Source organism: Aethina tumida, chromosome 1, assembly GCF_024364675.1.
Source record: "Aethina tumida isolate Nest 87 chromosome 1, icAetTumi1.1, whole genome shotgun sequence".
Classification (NCBI taxonomy): domain Eukaryota; kingdom Metazoa; phylum Arthropoda; class Insecta; order Coleoptera; family Nitidulidae; genus Aethina; species Aethina tumida.
The window spans coordinates 6247526-6268934 of record NC_065435.1 but is presented as its reverse complement, the minus strand read 5'-3'; the positions used below and the strand labels follow the sequence as shown (position 1 = coordinate 6268934).

The 21409-nt window shown below is 24.9% G+C and overlaps 2 protein-coding genes across 3 annotated transcripts in view; one reads left to right on the top strand and one right to left on the bottom strand.

Annotated features, from left to right (window-relative positions):
• The window catches only part of LOC109608352 (uncharacterized), a 345665-nt gene that overhangs the window by 242329 nt on the left and 81927 nt on the right, over positions 1-21409 (bottom strand). The gene's annotated exons all lie outside the window — the stretch shown is intronic.
• LOC109608351 (lachesin) overlaps positions 1-21409 on the top strand; it is a 246395-nt gene that overhangs the window by 222298 nt on the left and 2688 nt on the right. Inside the window, exon 8 of one of the 2 annotated variants that reach the window (XM_020024772.2) lies at positions 4423-4587. The exons of the other annotated variant lie outside the window; for it this stretch is intronic. Within the exon in view, the coding sequence (XP_019880331.1) occupies positions 4423-4587 (165 nt within the window). The remainder of the gene's footprint in view (positions 1-4422; positions 4588-21409) is intronic. 2 annotated transcript variants of the gene reach the window in all.

Sequence of the window (21409 nt, the reverse complement as noted above, 5' to 3'; positions counted from 1 at the left end):
AAATATCGCTATTATACACTTTGTTATTGCACATTTTGCAACAAAAATACGTAATTGAATATATTCGATATAACTGGATTAAATTCGTTAAAAATGTCAATTTTGTTGTATGGTTAAAAAAATATACAGAATGTTCTAGCGTGCAAAGATTAAATGGATAAATATGTTAATGTGCGATTTAACTGTAAGAGGATTAATGCGGTATTTATGTTTTACGTTTAACTATGCGTGAATCATGGTACTTTGAAAGGTATCAAATTTCCTTCCAATCCAGTATCCCGTTTATCTTAACCAAACCCAGAAAAACATCCCCAAACCATAACGTCTCATCCACCATGCTTCCCAGTAGGTCTAGTGTACTTGGGATTATACCTTTCATTAATTGGTCTTTTCACCCATGAAATTCAAGATATTAATCTAAAATTAAGCATTAAATACAAAAAAAAACAAATCAAAATCAACAAAAATACGTAATTGAACATATTCAATATAACTGGATTAAATTAGTTAAAAATATCGATTTTGTTGTATTGTTGAAAAAATATACAGAATGTTCTAGCGTGCAAAGATTAAATGGATAAATGTGTTAATGTACGATTTAACTGTAAGAGGATTATGCGGTATTTAAGTTTTACGTTTAGCTATGCATGAATCATGGTACTTTGAAAGGTGTCAAATTTCCTTCCAATCCAGTATACCGTTTATCTTAACCAAACCCAGAAAAACATCCCCAAACTATAACGTCTCATCCACCATGCCTCCTAGTAGTTCTAGTGTACTTGAGATTATACCTTTCATTAATTGGTCTTCTCACCCATGAAATTCAAGATATTAATATAAAATTAAGCATTAAATACAAAAAAAAACAAATCAAAATCAACAAAAATACGTAATTGAACATATTCGACATAACTGGATTAAATTCGTTAAAAACGATTTTGTTGTATTGTTAAAAAAAAATCTACAAAAAGTCCTGGTGTGCAAAGATTAAATGGATAAATGTGTTAATGTACAGTATAACGTGTAAGCGGATTAATGCGGTATTTATGTTTTACGTTTAGCTATGCATGAATTATGGTACTTTGAAAGGTATCAAATTTCCTTCCCGTTCGGGCTTTATTGTCCCGGCCAAAAAATTATTAAATGATTTGTTGGTTACCAGATTGTTTTTAGGATGTCCTATTTTTAAGTTTGACTAATTGTAGCAAAATGAAAATTTATAGAGCTGTGAACTCTCATTAATTCGCCCAGATCGCTTTATGAAACCGTTTAGTTTAGATTACGCCCATTTATCCTTTCCGCCGCGCTGATATTATTAGGTTCTTTTAATTGATCATGAATTTTTTATGCTGCTTTCTATGCATAAAGCAGTCTCTGTTGTATAATAATTGTGTAATATAAATACATACACTTTTTGTGCTTTGACGTTTAATTATAATTTTATTAAGCATCAAGTAGTTTTTAAAAGGTTTATCATATTGTAAATAAGTCTCAAATTTTAAATAAAATAAAATACTTTAAAACGGAAATACGTCATTCACAAATACTTAATTAATAAAAGTACTATAAAAACTATATAATAATAAATAAAATTTACAAAAAGTAGTTCTATAAAGTCAATTTTAAGGCATAATCCAGATATTTATATTTTATAAAAGTAAAGACAAACCTACCAAAATATTTTGTATATAAAAATGTTCCACTTTAATACAATAAAAGTAATAATAATATTCAACTTAAAAAATAGTAAGTCAATTTTAATGTAAAATTCATATATTTATACATTATCATATTAATAATTTTAAAAGTACTCCTTAATTATATTTAAATATTAAGATAAATCTTTTTATAAGTATTTTATTTATAAAAATACTTCGCCTTAATATAATAAAGGTAATATCAATATTTAATTCAAAAAGTTTTACTATAAAATTATAAATAATGTAATAATAATTTATAAAAGTATTCTTAAATTTCATTTAATTATTAAGATAAACCTTTTAAAAGTATTTTATTTATAAAAATACTTCGTCTTAATATAATAAAGGTGATAACAGTATTTAATTCAAAAAGTTTTGCTATAAAATCAGTTTTAATGTAGAATTCAGAAAAGTATATAATGTTATACTAATAATTTATAAAAATATTCGTAAATTTCATTTAATTATTAAAATAAACTTACTAAAAATGTGATAAATATAATAACAGTATTCCATTCAAAAAGTAGTACTGTAAAATCAGTTTTAATGTTGAAATCAGATAATTATACATTATCATATCAATAATTTTTAAAAGTACTCCTAAATTACATTTAATTATTAAGATAAAGCTATTAAAAGTATTTTATTTATAAAAATACTTCACCTTAACATAATAAAGGTAATAACAATATTTAATTCAAAAAGCAAAAATCAGCTTTAATGTAGAATTCAGGAAATTATTATTATACATTATTATATTAATAATTTATAAAAGTACTCCTAAATTACATTTGATTATTAAGATAAAATTATTAAAAGTATTTTATTTATATAAATACTTCACTTTAACATAATAAAGGTATTAACAAAATTCAATAAAATCAGTTTTAATGTAGAATCCAAAAAATTATACATTATTATATTAATAATTTATGAAAGTACTCGACAATTGTTTTTAATTATTAAGATAAACTTGTCACAAATATTTTATGTGTAAAGATATAAACAAAAATATAATAAAGGTAATAAAAATATTCATTTCAAATAGTCCTGTAAATAAGAAAACTTTACATTTCGATCTTTCGTTGTTACGTCCATAAAAATGGGTTTTAACTCACAAGAAAACTCCTAAAATATAATTAACAACACTAAAAATAATAAAAAAACTATATATAGCATTTATTTTATATTTTATTAATATGAACGTTTAAATAGATAAATGTATTCAATTTAAAAAATATTCAATCATAATACGACGAAGGTAATAAAATTATTTAATTCATAAAAAATATATATTTTTTAAATAAACTAAAGCTAAACACAAAATACGATATTTCAAAATATTTATTTTAAATTAAGCTCACTCGCAATTTTTCACATTAAAATAAACTTAATAAAAATTTATTTCATACATTTCAATTTAAATCGCCGATTGAAATTCAATTAAAAAATTAATTAAAATCACAATTGATAGGCGATGCATCTAATTACGATCATTTTTCTAAAACAGCTGAAAATTGCCTTTGAGCCTTTCAACGAGCTTAACTTCATTGTTTTCACTTTTAAACCAGTGCTTGTTACACCTCGTTTTCAGACGGGGAATACTTTGATGATACGGAAACTCAATTGATATTCTGCTGCAATTTTAAACAATTAAATTTCGGCGTGTATGAACGTGTAAGATCGTGGAATATTTTATGATTTAAGGCATGATATTCAAATACGACGGTAAATTTAATTTTGGGTGGTTTTACTGTTTTACGTTTAAAATCCGTGGTCTTCTCGAAGAATATAATAATGGGTACGGTTAATTTTTCAACGCAATTAAGCGAATAATTTATAATAAAGATGCTTTATTAAACCTGATTTGTATAGTTTTTTGAGCCACTAATAAATTATTTAATACATAATTTAAATATATTGTTAAACATTAATTTTTTCATTGAATATTAATTTAAATTTATTACTATTAATTGTGTAATTTATTCAAAATTGTTTGTATAAATTAAAGATATTAAAAATTTTAGTGTGTACATGTTTTAGCTTGAAGAAAAGAAAAAGAGGAGAGGAGTGAAGAAGAAATAAAAACAATTAGGCGCATCTATCATTTTTATAAAATAAACTGTCGCATTCGCCTAAATTTAAATTACCAACTAGATATTTTTACATAAAATAATCAGCCGCAACAACTTTCTTTACGTCATTATGTAAATAACTTTAAGTGAATTCATTAAATTAAACGGTTTATTTTTAACACATGTCTCGCCACTATTTTACTTGACAAATCCACGTTTACGTGTTCGCTTTTGAACGTTCAAGAGACCTGAAAATGAAATGTTCATTAATTTATCGCATAAAGAAAATAATTTTAATTGCTCCTGTTTGCATTCCACAGATTAAAACACAAAACACGACCGCTTGAAACAATAATTAAAATCGTTGTAAGAAAATTGATATTCATTCGCTCCACCCACCCACTCATCTCGAACGAGAACGAGAAAAAAAAAAGAATGTGCATTCAAAAAACACAATAATTAATGTCAACGAACGTTTTAAGTTATGTGTATGGGTTTGGTGTATAGGTTTATAAATGTTAGGTTTAGTCGCATTGATTAAATGATTAAAAAAAAATAAATGAGCGAAAGAGAGAGAGTTTCTGAAGGGCTTGTGGGATGGTCGATGTGGCTTTGGCAACAATTATCACGGCTGGTTCTTATTGCAGACTCCGCGAAACGAAATATCAGCCGACCCTTAGTCCAAGAAAGTCCGAAAGACAGGCCGAAAAATGTAATGGTCTCATCGTCGGAAAGGGACAGCGCTGTCCAAGTAGGACCTCCTGTCGATACCGCTATGGATCTCTATACACCTGCAGGCCCTCAATCATCAGGTACAGATACAGCTCAGATAAATTATTCCAAAAAAAAAAAACAAAACCAAGGAAAAAAGCCACTCTGGCAGGTTTTTCGATATTTTAATGCTTGCCTATTGCACCCCCCACGCACTGTGTTCCCGTTTTATTTACGCACATGCCTTTTGCTATATCTCACTAATAATATCAATTAAGTGTCCGGCACAAATCTCAGCACTGTGCACCAAATATTCAAATTCAATGCATGATTATGTCCTATTGGACTAAATGTGTCAATAAGGTTTGTTTTGTCAAGTAATTCGACGATTCGAAGAACCATTTAATGGATCTATGGTCAGTATGAATCGAATTAACGCTATGCACAAGCTATAACTTGATTTTAATGTTATCGGATTTGGTTGCGTACAATCACTGATGACAATTTGTTACTTGTTTTCTTAAAGGTTCACTCACAAATCAATTACAGTTTAAAAATGTTATCGTTAATTATTACTACTATCATCAGTGTTTGAATTTGCAGTTGAACAAACACAACTTAATCAAATATTCATTTAATAAGACATTTAAAGGCACGTTAAATAATGTACCGAAAACACTATGAAAAAGAATAAATGTTCATGATTTATTTTACGTGATTTAACAACAGTTAATACATTATTACAAATACGTTTTAAAACTGGATCACAAAAACGATGTTCTGAATGATTAAAATTGATATAAATAATCATTCAATAAATACAAATCTGAAAATTTAAAATATATTTATTTTGGACGTATCTATATTTATTTATCACTTTGATGAATTTATTGTTTCAAATTACATTTAACAGTTAAATTTAGTTACACAAACTGTTTGCAATTTAAAAATAGCTTTTGAATGTTAAGGAAATTTGCAGTAATATTTTAAATGTTATTTTGTGAACACGTTTTAAATAAGAGAAATAAAGAAAACGTAGGGAAATATGAAAAGAAATGCTCAACAACTTAGACCAGTTAATTTTGTAACTTATTTAAGTAACTTTTAACTTGAAGTTAGTTTTTATCTACAGGGTGTCTCAAATTGATAGTAACTTTTTGACAGAGTGTAGAAACAAAGCAAAGTGACTGTAGAAATACAGTCACTTTGTTTGGTTTATGTAAAATAAGACTATAGCTATCAAAAAATATAACATACTACTTCAACATGAAATCATACTTTAATTAACTTTCAAATCAACTGAATAATCCTCAAAAATGTAATTTATGACAATTTAAATAATTATTGTTCTCTATTAAACGTACAGAAAATGATGTAATTTTGTAATTTACTTTAGCTACCAAATATGATGTTTGGTAAAAGTGTTAGTTTTGTGATATTTTAAATAATTTTTAACTATAGACATAATATATCCCGTAAATTTTGAGATAAATAGTATTGTTTTCTGCGAAATATACAGATATCATATTTGGCAAATGTATTATTAACACACGATAACAATAATAATTTGGACTATGTAGATTTGATTTGATTGATTTTCAGATAATCTGTGCAACATTTTATGTCAAAGAGAAACTACAGTAAAATTTGCCTTTAACATCACCGGAAAAATTAAATTGTGAAAAAACATATAATTTGTGATATTTTAAATAATTTTTAGCTATAGATATAATAATATATCAAGTAAATTTTGAGATAAGTAATTTTGTTGTCTATGAAATGTACAGAAAATGATGTTTTTCTTAATTAAATATAGCTACCAAATATGATTTTTGGCAAAAGTATTACTAACATATAACAATAATAATTTGAACTTTTTTATGTAGTATATTAATTTCTTTAAAATTTCGAGATAATTGTACACATTAGAGTTTATTTCAAAGGAAGACTACAGTAAAATTTGCCTTAAACATCATGGGAGAATTAAATTGTGAAGAGATATATAATTTGTTATATTTTAAATAATAATATATCCGGTAAATTTTGAGATAAGTAGTAATGTTCTCTGTGAAATATACAGAAAATCATATTTTACTTAATTGACTACAGCAATCAAATAAGGTATTTGGCAAATGTATTACTAATATATCATAACATTAAAAATTTGGACATTTTTAAGTAGTATGTGATACTTGTCTCCTTAAAACTTCGAGATAATTTGTGCAACATTTTATGTCAAAGGGAAACTATAGTAAAATTTGCCTTTAACACCATGTCAAAAATTAAATTGTGAAGGTAAGGTAAATGTTGAGATAAGTAGTATTGTTGTCTATGGAATATGACTAAATCTCATATTTGACAAATATATTACCTTAACATTAATAATTTGAATTTTTTTATGTAGTATGTGATACTTGTCTCCTTAAAATTTCGAGATAATCTGTACATTTTATGTCAAAGGGAAACTACAATAAAATTTGCCTTTAGCATCATTGGAAAAATTAAATTGTAAAGAAATATATAATTTCTGATATTTTAAGTAATTATTATATATAGATATAACAATTTATTCGGTAAATTTTGAGATAAGTAGTATTGTAGTCTATGACATATACAGAAAATGATGTTTTTCTTAATTGACTATAGCTACCAAATATGATTTTTGGCAAAAGTATTACTAACATATCATAACATTAACAATTTGATTTTTGAAACATTGTATTTTTGGAAAGCTTAATTTTACCTAATTTTCCCCATATTGTACTTTTTTAGACAAGCCGAAACAGTTTTTTTATAAAAAAATACATATTTAAATTTAAAATATACTTTTAACCTATACTACATGAAAATGTCTGTAGAAAGTTTCTGCCAAATGTCAATTTTGGAATATGGGTCCCAAAAAAATTAAATATATCAACGTTAAACAAAAATTTCAACTCTGGACACTTAAGTCAGCTTTTGGATTATTTTAGAATGATGGTTTTAAAAATGTGTAATTATTGAAATATTCTAATAAAAAACATCTTATCTTATAACAACCATATTTTAATCAAAAATAATACATAATAATAAAAATAAATGAGTTTTAATGGGTGTAAGGGAAAAATAAAATAATAATTCTGAGAGTAAAATACAAGAATATTTAAACATTCGATAATCGTATTATCCTAACGTTAGAGTAAAATGCATTACTGTGACTGACCTTTGCCATTGTTAATTAAAATTACCTTTGCTTACGCCCATAATACTACGGCTCTGTAAATATTGAACTAGCATATTTTCAGTTAACTTTTCAGTTAATTTAATGGATTATAAATATTTGATTGATTCGAACCTGGATTTGATTAAATTAATTAGGCTAATTTATCAGAGCATCATCAACAAAAGTAAAATAATTCGTGTTCCTTTTGAGGTTCCGAATATACACTTTTATTTTTAATTCCATTCGTAATCCGGAACAAAATTCAACCAGAGGTATTCTAATTCATCTTTATGTTGGCCCTATTTCAATTGTTTTCACTGTTCCAGTAATCTTTAATTAGTTGCACACAAAGAGCTATTTGAAATTTTAAAGAGCGAAGCATTTTAGGATAAGTTCTGCAAAAACATTTCTAAAATACTTTTATTCCTTAAAACGTAAAGACAACGCTCGTCGTATTCCAGCAATTCATATTTGCCCCCAGACTAATAGTCCGAGCAATTCTACTTTACTTTCATTTGCAACGACGTGAATCCGACAAATTTCACAAATAAAAACACTATCGCACTCTTAGAACTTTGATTAACTACTCTGGCTGGAAATTAATATCACAAATCCTACATTTTAAATATGTCACACAAAATAATTTAATAAAATACATATTTGTTCGTAAATTGGTAAGTTTATAAGATGAAATATCTTTATTTGACATAAATTAATTAAAAACGAAATTATTATACAAAAAACTAAAAAGTTTTTAATTAAAAATTGTTATTTTTAAAATGTGAAGCTGACAGGTTGTTGCAATTTCCAAACAGTGACACAACATTTGAAACTCTTTATAAATAAATAACAATATTTAAATTAGTTGAATTAACAAAATTTGTAAAACAATTAAACTTTAAACTACACATAAATGAACACATTTTTGAAATAGTAATAATAAAATAGAATAATGTGAGACAAATTCATAAATTAAATAAATGTTATCACGTTGTATTTTAATTTCTAATGTGAATTTAATAAAATTCATATGATAAGAATAACTTTCAGGAGCAACTGAAAATTTATTCACGAGCAAAGCCATCAAAAGAATAAAGTAATAATAAAATGTTTAAAATGATAATAATATATATAATATTTAATCAATAATAGTCCACACAAATTAAACAAAAAATAGCCTGACTGAAAAATTGAAATTTTCAATTTCTAATATGAATTTAATGAAATTTAAATGATAATAATAATTTTTAGAGGCTGACAAGAAATTTGACGCCTTTAATTAACTGAAAATGTAAACAAAGCCTTCAATATTTAATTTTTTAAAATATATTTTATTGTGTTAAATAATAATAAATTTCAGACGTAAAATCATTAAGATTCAAAGAAAAAAATAATATTATCTTAGTGACATATTGTGTAAATTTAAAATTTTTAAATTTTTTGATTAATAATCAGTTCATAATATAAAACTGTTAGATTTTTAAAGAATAAAAATAGTCTGACATAACATTTGAAATGTTATCACTAATAAAACGTAAAACTTAATATTTCTATAAGTTATATGGTGCATTTTCATTTATAATGTGAATTTAATGAAATTCACATTATAAGAATAATTTTCAGATAGTGACAAAAAACTTAATTTAGTTTAATTATAATATAATCACAAACAAAGCCCTTAAAGTAATTAAAGTAAAGATTTAAACAAAATGAATAATATTATTTTAGTGACATATTGTGTGAATTTAAAAGGCAGTTATTAACAAAATCTTTTAAATTTTGTAATATTTAATCAATAGTAGCCAATTCAAAATATGAATCTAACAGATTTTTAAACAATAAGAATAGTCTGACCTCAAATTTTAAATGTTATCTCTAATAAAACATTAAAATTAACATTATTTTAAATATTATTATGTAATTAAGAATAATTTTCATATACAACAATTAAATGAAAATGTAATTACAAACAAAACCTTCAAAGTAAATAATTTTTAAAATATATTTTATTATACTAAAAATTGTAAATTTCAAACGTCAAACTATTAAGATTTAAATAACAAGAATAATATTATTTTAGTGACAAATACTTTGAATTTAAAATGCAGTTATTAAATTATTTAAATCTTTTAAATTATGTAGTATTTAATCAATTCAAAATATGAAACTGTCAGATTTTTAAGCAATAAGAAAAGTTTTGAAATGTTATCTCTAATAAAACATTAAAATTAGTATTATTTTAAATATAATTATGTTGTATTTTAATATTTAATGCGACTTTAATGATAAAAATTTTCAGATAATAACAAAATAATATAACTCTTTTAATTAGCTGAAAATGTAATCACAAGAAAAACCTTCAAGTAATAAACTTTTTAAAACATTAATATATTAAATAATAGTAATTTCAGACGTAAATTTATAAATATTTAAATACACATATTATGTGAATTTAAAATGTAGTTATTGACAAAATATTTTATATGATATAATTTCTAATCAATAATATTCAATTCAAAATATAAAACTGTCAGAATTTTAAACAATAAAAATAGGCTGACTCAAAATTTGAAATGTTACCACTAAGAAAACATTAAAATTCATATTTTTTTGAATTATATAATGCTGACTTAGTTAAAATCAAATGATAAAAATTTTCAGTTAGTGAACAATAAGGATGAAATAATATAAAAATTGGGATTTGAGTTTTTAAAATAATTTCGACGCATTTTAGAAATTTAACAGTTGTAAAAAATAAATAGAATTTCCAATTCTGTTAACTTATTGCTCATTCCCATTCATTTATCAAGTTTGTCAGCATTTGTATCAAATCAATTTCATATATTTTGGAAAACATGAATAAATAAACATGTGAAATTTGCCAGTTAAAAATTATGCAAATTAATAATCTTTTAAATGTGTTTGTTTGTTGTTCATTTAATAATTCGATAAAGCTTTTGTTTTAGGGTTATATTTAATGTGCATTTTATGTTTTACTTGTCATAATTACAAACTATTGTTTCTGTAAATAATATTATTATTACTAATTGCTTTTGTATAAATACTAATTGACTAATTTGTAAAAATTAATAACATTGAAGCAGTGAACCATTAACTTAATTATGAATACGAAAATAATAATATTGAAAACATTTTATTGAAATGTATGTGGGAGTGTTTTAATTACATCAACGACATGTTTATAACTAGTGAAAATTGGTTTGCGGAGGAGGACCGTAACGACGTTCGTTAGTCATATAAATTATCTAAATCGATGCTAGAGACGAGAATCGGCGTGATAAAAATCGGGAAAATTGATTTTAATAGTTGGGTAGCAATATCTTTTGCCGTTGTTCGGAATTCGATCGGACGGCCAGAAAGCAAACCCCGTACGTGCCGCCAATATAACGAAGATAATCTGTACTAGATACTCTCCGTGCACCTTATGCCCGAAAATAATTCATACAAATCGGAGTTTTATGCAAATTCGGCGCGTCTGTTATAAACAATAACGCAGTTAACTGAGCGGTTTACCAAAAAATACGATACGTGATCGGGTAATAATGACGACGGTTATTAATATACCACAGTGCACATGGTCAGGGGCAGAAAATGGAACGCATACGGTGGTGGTGGTGGCTAGAGAAATAGCACATTAATATTTATTGTTAATTAGGAAATGTACACCTCTAATTAAATGTAATCAAAGAATTTTATGTTTTATTTAAAATAATTATACTGTATTATTTCTACAATTACTATTATATTATTTATCTAGAACAAAAAGAAGGATTTCATATGTCAGTAAATATATTTTTAATAGTGGCGCATTCACCAATTTTACAAAAATGGCGCATCCGCCAATTTTATAAAATTGCCAGAACGTTTTATTCATCGGTGTTTCAAAGAAAAAATCCAAAGTTCTCCTCGCCACAATTCTGGAGGATAATTAATATATTCTTGTACATCATTAAAACTTTATGTAAGATTCAATTAATTCATAAAAGGAGTTGGTTTTTGGTTAGGACGTTTTTTTATTGTATTTTCAATAGAATGTGTTGCTTAAATCTTACTAAGAATAAATTGTATTGTTAAATGAGGCATTTGAATGTACTATTTCTTTGGCCAACCAAACCAGGCTAATATATGTGTTACTGAACGTATAGATCCAAACACACATTGACTCATATTGGCAGTATCCTAATGAAGTAATCAATTTGGTCCTGAAGGACCTCATTCAAATGCTACTTTTACTAAAGGTTGAAGGTAGAATGGAATACGGAACTTCGAAGTCTCCTGCCTATGTCGTCCTACACGTGTCCAATTGGTGATGAATACGGAAATATTACTGACTATGGCAACAGTAGCCCTAATATGAAGTCAGGCATTATCCTCTTGGAAATCTGTATATTGAAGGGTCCTAAGGTAAGACAGGAAACGTGGTCCCACATCAAAAACTATCGTACGCAACGCCACCCCAAACCCTTTTGTTAAAATTTAACCACCAGACCTAACATATGTGTTCTGTTTCCTACGTCCCCTTAGCATAGGAACAGATTCTGATTAAGGCGTTAAAATATTTGCGTGCGGCCTAATTTTATCAACCATCTGACAATCAAACACTTTTGTGCTTAACAAAACTGTTTTATTGCGTGTAGTCGCGAATTACTATAAATAAAACGGTCATAATTTCATGTCAAACGGAATTAACCGAAACTTTTATGGCTTGGGTAAAAAACAACTGACACACTAAATACTTGTTGATATTTAATTGCATTAGATTGTATCGACTTGATAATTACATTAAGTTATTTAATACTTTAACAGCTTTAATAAAGTCTATAAAAAATACATCGCAGACTATTTTAAAAAACCGTAGCTGTGAATTTAATTAGTAAATCCGAAAAATATATTAATTTATATAATTACATTTTCCTTTGGTTTAATTAAAATTTACCTTCGTTTATTTTTATTTAATTTAACAAAGTATAGAAACACTCGGTTTTGTTTAATTTGTCTAATTATGATATATTTTTAGCCTCTCACGTGCTTATCATACTTTTATTTTATATTATCGAAAATTAGTTAACCATCATTTTAATTACATGTAATGCAACGGAAATTTAATTTTTGTAACAAATTTATAATTTAGTCTCTATGACTGAAAAGTTTATTTTTAGTGATGTTGGATCATATTAAACTCAAATTAATTAACTTTTTATTTTGATAATAATTATTATAATAGTGAGAAAACAATTGCCACATTGAGTTTATTATTTTTAATTTTCATTAATAACTTTCCTAAATAATATTTCTAATTCAAAAGCATTATAACTCATTTGAAAAATATCCAGAATGAAGTTTCCAGTAAAATTAATTTTCAATGATTTTTGTTTTAATTTAGATTTAAAAAATAAAAATATTCTAATATTAATTTAAATTCAATGTTTAATATTTTTTATTCACTTTTGGTACTTACCACATTAAAATCAAATAAATTTTGATAATATTTATATATTTATTTTATGTTTTTAGTGTTCAATAAATTTCATTTAAAACTATGAATTAATTTTCATTTTTTTTATAAAGTTGCTAAATAATATTCCTGACTCAAAATAAGTTAATTTATTGTGATTCGTTTAAAAAATATCCAGGGTGAAGTTTTCAATTATATAAATTTGTTTTATTTTTATTTTTTGAAAATAATAATGATTTAATATTAATTTACATCTAATGTTTAATATTTTTCATTCACTTTTTCTCATAAATCAATATTTATTACATTAACATCACATCAGTTTTTATTTTTAAAAATAAATTCTTGTGGTAACTGATGACAAATTTATATATTTATTTTGTGTTTCTATTGTTTAATAAATTTCATTTAAAACCAAATAAGAAATAAACTCATTTAAAAATTAACTATTCAATTTCCATTTTCTTTAATAAATTACCTAAATAATATTCCTGACTCAAAAGAAATTAATTATTGTGACTCATTTGAAAATTTCAATATATACATTTGTTTAAATTATAATTTTTAAAAATAATAATCTAACATTAATTTACATCTGATGTTACTATACTTTTCATTCACTTTTTTCCATTAATTAAAATTTATCTCACTAACATTGAATCAATTTTTATTTTCAAAAATAAATTCTTTTGTTAATTGATGACAAATTTCCTTGTTCATCAATATATTGAACTTAATATTTATATAGATATTTCGTATAATTAGTGATTAATAAATCTTATTTAATACTAAATACTAAATAAACCCAAATAAAAATTAACAATTTATAATGACTCAACAACTCAACATGTGGGAAAAATTTTAACTTTTTCTCATAAATCAAAATTTGACAAATTAAATACAAATGAAATTTTACTTTCATGATCAAATTCTGATTAATTACCAAATAATCACTTAGATTAATAAAGTGATTAATTAATTAAACATTTTCGATCAGAAAATAATAATTACGAGTTCAATTTATATAACGTGAACGCATAAACAAACGTGTTGATTGATTAATTTGGGTTATCGAAGAAATAAGCTTCAATTTGTAGAAACAAAACGCATAATTACACATAGAAAACACAATGTTATAGTTGAATATCCTGTTTGGTTTTGTTAATGCATCTATACATGTATTTGTTCTATTTTCGTAGTAAATAGGTTACATAGGATATTTGTCCGCGTATCTTGTTATTCCAGTATTCTCTATTTATATGGCTTCGGTTTGGAAAATTATCCATATCAATGGCAATTCGAAGCTGGTTGGTGTAATTCGAACCACCTGTTACAATGCACTCCTAAAATTTAATTTTGGATTTTTAAAATTACCTATATAATATAAGAAAAGTGTTTGGGAGAAAATTTCTGTATTAAGATCACGTAGACACTAAACATATTTTCCTTCAGATCTACTGCAACACCGTTCTGGTACGGTTCGTTTTTTGAGTACAGATTACTTATAATACACTTTTTACAGCATCACTTCTTAGTTTAATGCCATCAATAAACTAACTTCTTTGTTTGGCTAACCAAATCTCCAGTTTACACTCCGCCCTTTCACATTTATAACTTTACACGTTTCGCAGTCATTAAACGATTCATTGGGGGATTTTATCATGCAATTAAATTTATTCGTTATCTTAAACACTTCAATAAAGGCAACGTTAGCGCCAAAAGAATCAATCAACTGTTTTCTGAAGTCGAAGCGTACAACAATTTGTAAATAGATTGGCTTGGATTGAATGTAAATTGGATTCAGGTAATGTGTGTATGGATTGAAATAAACGGCTCCGAGATATAAATAAAAATCATTTGATAAGGCCGATTGACGGTGCAAAGGGTCCTGGAAATCGGGGCCAACGGCCAATTTGAATGACTGCCAGTTGATGGGCGAGGCGGTTTTGGAATTCTGTTAGATCGAGAGTAAAACCCCGAAAACCGCGGGGTACTCCAACCTGAAACATTTACCTTTGGTGATGCTAAGAGGCTATTTAAAAATCCATCTCCGTTTCAAACATAGTCAAGTACCCGGGGATACTGCATTTAAATGTAAAGTGAATCGTTTAAATTTTAGTAATATAAAAGGTTCTAATGTCAATAAATGAATTGCACTTTGGGATGGACTGATTGATTATGCATTCAAGGATATATCAATTCTTTTCATTTATAAATAACGGTCAATCTGTCTAGATTCTCTCAATTTTTTTTTTTTTTTTTTTTTTTTTTTGTTTTTGCTTAAAAATGATTTTAGCTGTCTCATATCACTGTTTTTATATTTCTTTATAATGTTTTAATTTTGAAAATCTAAATAAAATATTCTAAAATTTAAATAAATAATTCCACGTTTTAAATAATTTGAATCACTTTTTGTTGTAAAACAAAATTATACACCTTGATTCAAATTCAATTTTTGTGTCTCGTTGAAAATATATCCAGAAAGAATTTTTCAAAATAAAAATTTTTATATTTGTTTATCAGGCTTTGAATAATTTGAATCACTTATTGTTATAAAACAAAATTAAGCACATCAAAAACAAATCTAGTAAATAAAAATGAACTTTCCAATTTTTATCATCGTTAAGAAATACTAAACTTTTGAATAATCACCTTGATTCAAATTCAATTTTTGTGGTTAGTTGAAAATATACCCAGAATAAATTTTTCAAAATAAAATTTTTTATATTTTAATTTTGAAATTCTAAATAAAACTATTATAAAATTTACATGAATAACATCCTCTATCAGGTTTTAAATAAATTGAATCATATTTTGTTATAAAACAAAATTAAGCACATCAAAAACAAATCTAAAAAAATAAAAATTAACTTTCCAATTTTTATTCTCGTTAATAAATACTAATCAACTTTTGAATAATTCCTCGTTTCAAATTCAATTTTTGTATTTCGTTAAAAATATATCCAGAATAAATTTTTCAAAATACAAATTATTATATTCGTTTATTTTATTTTAATTTTGAAATTCTAAATAAAACTATTATAAAATTTACATGAATAACTTCCTCTATCAAATTTTAAATAAATTGAATCATATTTTGTTATAAAACAAAATTAAGCAATTTTTATGTAATCAACATTATTCAAATTCAATTTTTGTAGCTCGTTGAAAATATGCCCAGAATAAATTTTTCAAAATACAAATTTTTATATTCGTTTATTTTATTTTAATTTTGAAATTCTAAATAAAACTATTATAAAATTTACATGAATAACTTCCTCTATCAGGTTTTAAATAAATTGAATCATATTTCGTTATAAAAAAAAATTATCACATCAAAAACAAGTCCAGAAAATAAAAATTAACTTTCCAATTCTTATTCTAGTTAATAAATACTAATCAATTTTTATATAATCAACTTTATTCAAATTCAATTTTTGTAGCTCGTTGAAAATATGCCCAGAATGAATGTTTCAAAATAAAAATTTTTATATTTGTTTATATTGTTTAAATTTTGACATTCTAAATAAAAATATTTTAAAATTTACAAGAATACACCTCTATCAAGTTTTAAATAATTTTAATCACAACACGTCAGAAGTAAATCTAGTAAATAAAAATATTTTTTTTAATTTTTATTCCCATCAATAAATTTGTAAATAATCACCGTGATCCAAATTCAATTTTTGTAGTTGATTAAAAATATGTCCAGGATAAATTTTTCAGAAAACAAATTTTTATATTCGTTTACTTTGTTTTAATTTTGAAATTCTAAGTAAAAGGATTCTAAAATTTTCATGAATACTTCCTCTATCACGCTTTAAATAATTTAAATCACTTTTAGTTATAAAACAAAATTAAGCAGACCAAAAACAAATCTAGTAAATAAAAATGAACTTTCCAATTTTTATCATCGTTAAGAAATACTAATAAACTTTTGATTAATCACCTTGATTCAAATTCAATTTTTGTGGTTCGTTGAGAATATACCCAGAATGAATTTTTCTAAACAAGTTTATTTATATATTTTGTTTTTATTTTTAATTTTTAAATAAATATATTATGGTGTTTTCATAAAAGCTTTGTGTGTCAACTTTTCAGTAATTTCCAATCACCAATCAAAGTTAATCACATAATTTTTTTATTTTAATTTTGATTTCTAAATAAAAATATTCTAATAGGTGATTTTAATCCTAATTTTTCAGTTAATTTTAACAATGTTTTATCATAAATCAATATTAGGCAAATCAAAAACAAATCTATGGAAATAAAAATTAACTATCCAATTTTTATTCTCGTTAATAAATGCTAATAAATTCCTGAATAATCACCCCGATTCAAATACAATTTTTGTAACTCGTGGGAAAAATAACCATAATGAAATTAACAATAAATAAATAAATAAATTTCCATCATATCGGTCTTAATTTAATTTTGAATTTGTAAATAAACATATTGTGATATTTAGATAAATACCGTGAAACGTATGAAAAAAACAAACAAACAATTAAATTTTCACCTCCGATTTAAACGAAATGCGAACAAAATCGATATCGGTCAATTGCGGCAATCTGAAACGATTCGGGGCAACGTCTAGAGTGCGGCGTGTCGAAAATAAAACGGTGTTGAATTTAAAGGGAAATTCGGCAAGTCGATAATTTAATTAACTACAATAATCATTACTGGAAGTCAGTCTGAAAATTGTTTGAATCTGTATGTAGGTCCAGTTGGCCGCAAGAATGCCGGTTGGTTTCAATCGTCCATATTAGGAACACCTCAAATTATTTTGACCAGGAAAATGGAATATTTTACATTCCCCAAATGTCATTTGTCCTGCGTGTTTTATATTTTATTATTGGAATATTTCCTCGTCGTTAACCATTAAAATTGATTAAGTGTAATTTCATTTATTACCTTTTTATTGTATCAGAATGTTTTTAATGAATTATTATATGATGGACAGTTCTACAATTTTATAAGGCACGTCATTAATTATAGTCAGTGCACTTAAATCTTACTCCATAATTATGTATTTTAAATAATTCATGGTAATTACATACACACGACTTACCATTTTTAAATAAATATATTTTTTTTAAAAACACATTAAAATAATATCAAGAGAAATTGTACCACTACGAAAACATATAAAAAATACTTAATTAACTAATTTTAAAATTAACTGTTCAAACAATAAAATTCATAAATAAATATGGTGTTAAAATTATGAATTATTTAAAACGTTAAATTGAATAATAATATAAACAAGCATACATAATTGATTTTGTATTAATTTATTTTATTTGTTACTGTTTATTTTATTGGAATTACTATTATAATACTTCGTATAATAAACCAATAAAATTATATTATTATTCACTAATTTATTATTTCCGAACAAAATTATCCAACCTCTATTTTCAATTATCTCATGCTGCACCACAAATCAAAATTTCCATTAAAGTAATTACGCAAAAAAAATCGTGTACCCCGCAGGTGGTTATAACAAAAATTGTGTGTTGCCGTTTGAAGTGGTGCGCCTCTATTGACGTAGTAATTACACAGAACGGCCTTAATTCAAGAAAACACCAAACTTAACGATTAATACTCCGAATAATTTATTCGTTTATGCGTATAAAACCGTGTTGCGGTTTGCTGTAAATCTACTCATGTACAATACTCAGTTAAAATATTTTTGTTGGAATTTCCAGCTAACATTGCTTTGCGAAGAGCGAGTTCAGATTTGTGCATTTAGAACATCATCTGTGTGTTGTTTTAGAGAGAATATTTCCATACTGTTTAACACTATACAATTAATTAGAATATGCATTGGCAGTATAAAACAAACAAATATTATCCTGATTTGCATTAACTGCAGTGTGCATAAAATTTTTGTTTATGGTTTGTTGGAAGAACGTTTCCAAGACGAACAGTGCGAAAACAATCGCAGTTAGTCGTACGTACTTTATTAACTTTTAGTTGTTGCGGTAGATAAAATACTAAATGGACGTCCCATATTTATGGACTTCACCATATTTTTTTGGATAAACATCTAGGTGATTAACAGGACGTTAACGTCGGCACATATATATTAACGTGACACATTACACTGATGAAAATGTTCATTTTGGGTAAAAGGTTGTCTGCATTTGTTATATTGATAAACAGAAAAAAGTCCCTTGACGACTTTTCTCACCTTTTAAATTTAATATGTACATTATAATAATTATCAAGTCTAATTTATCTAATTATTTTACATTACTCTGAAAGTCTCAAAACATAAAATAACCAGAGTACTTATAAATATAATTTGAATTTCGGCATTAAAGATTAAAGAATAAATTTAATTGTACTTTTAGTTTAGTAGTTTTTTACTTGAGAAGGAATCATAATATTGTTTATTTTAAAAAAATTAAATGTAACACTAAAATTTATATTGTGCCACTTTTTCTATTACTTTCAAGGATTTATAATAAACCTTTTTTCTATTAAATTAAATTTTACAGGAGAATTTAGCTTAAGTCAGTAATCACATGTTAAAATAAATATGTTAACTTAAGAATAATCTCGTATGTTTGTTTTAAAAATACAAATTTAACACTAGTCCTTTGAAGCACTTTATCTTTACTGCATTCAAGGATTTATAATGTTTTTTTTATTATTAGTAAATTGATTTTTACATAAGAATTTAGTTTTAGTTAGTAGTCTCCTGTTTAAATTAATTTATTAACTGAAGAATTATTATGTATTTTTGTTTTACAATGACTAAATTTAACACTAATTCTTGCATTGTGCCACTTTGTCTATTACTATCAAGGATTTATGATAAACTTTCATTTTTCAATTCAATTGAATTATTTTTTAATGGAGAATTTAACTTAAGTCAGTACTCACCTGTTAAAATAAATAAAAATAACTAAAGAATCATCTCGTATGTTTGTTTTAAAAACACAATTTTAACACCAGTCCTTTGTAGAACTTTATTAGATTCAAGGATTTATAATGTTTTTGTTTATTAAATTGATTTTTACAGAAGAATTTAGCTTTAATCAATAATCAACTGTTAAAATAAATATATTAACTGAAGAATCATGATGTATATTTGCTGTAAAATGACTAATACTTAGATTGTGCCACTTTGTCTGTTACTGTCAAGGATTTATAATACTTTTTTTTATTTTATGTTACTTTACATGTTACAAAATAAATATGTTAACTTAAACATTCAAATTTAATATCAGTTCTTTGTAGAACTTGTATCTTTACTGCATTCAAGGATTTATAATGTTTTTTTTATTGAATTGATTTTTTACATAAGAATTTAGCTTCACCCCATATAGTTATTGTAAAAAGGCAATATTTTACACTAATTCCAGTTCGTTTTGTTATTAATTATGCAAAAATAAACAAATTTTTAAAAGTCGTCCTGTATATTTGTTGAAATCAAAAATAAAAATTACCACCACTTGTTTTGAATAATTATAAACCACATTTGATGTTTATTTTGGTTGAATGGATGTTAAAATGGCCATAAAATTTTAAACAGCGTAATAATAGTATTTATGAATTACAAAATTGTTTTACGCTTTTTTAAAAGTATCAAAATATGAAAAAATAGAGAGTTTCGCACTTAATTACATCAGGTAATTAATAGCATCGAATATGGATTGGATGTAAAAATAAAAACTTACATTATGTATTATCTCATATGTGGCGATTTATCAGCTTCACCTGCTAAAATAAATAAGTACATCAACTTAAAAATCAATTTGTAACAATCAGTGAGGAAATTTAATCATTTGGTGTCAATTAATACACCATAAACCACGTTAAACATTTATTATATATTACAGAAAACAAATCTTATAGTCTTAATTGTTATACAATTTTTTCACGAAACGAAAAAGTTCTTGTAATGTTAAAAAGCCAAGTAATAAAAATTAACAAAGTAATAAGAATGAAACGTCCATTAAATACAGAGATAAACAGTTTAGAATACAATGTGATATAATTAATGGGTATTTGTTGGTGTAAATGTTGTAATCTCGTAGAGCAATAAATATCAATAGTAATTAAGCCGAAAATGCCACATATCATATACCAAGAAATGATATGAATTGTTGTCTACACATCGATAGAGAATCAGTAGGTGTTGCCCAAACCGGGGGAACTTGCTAATACGATTGATTATATGTCAGTTCAATTTATTGCAGGCAATTTCTAATCGCTGTCACATAGTTGACAA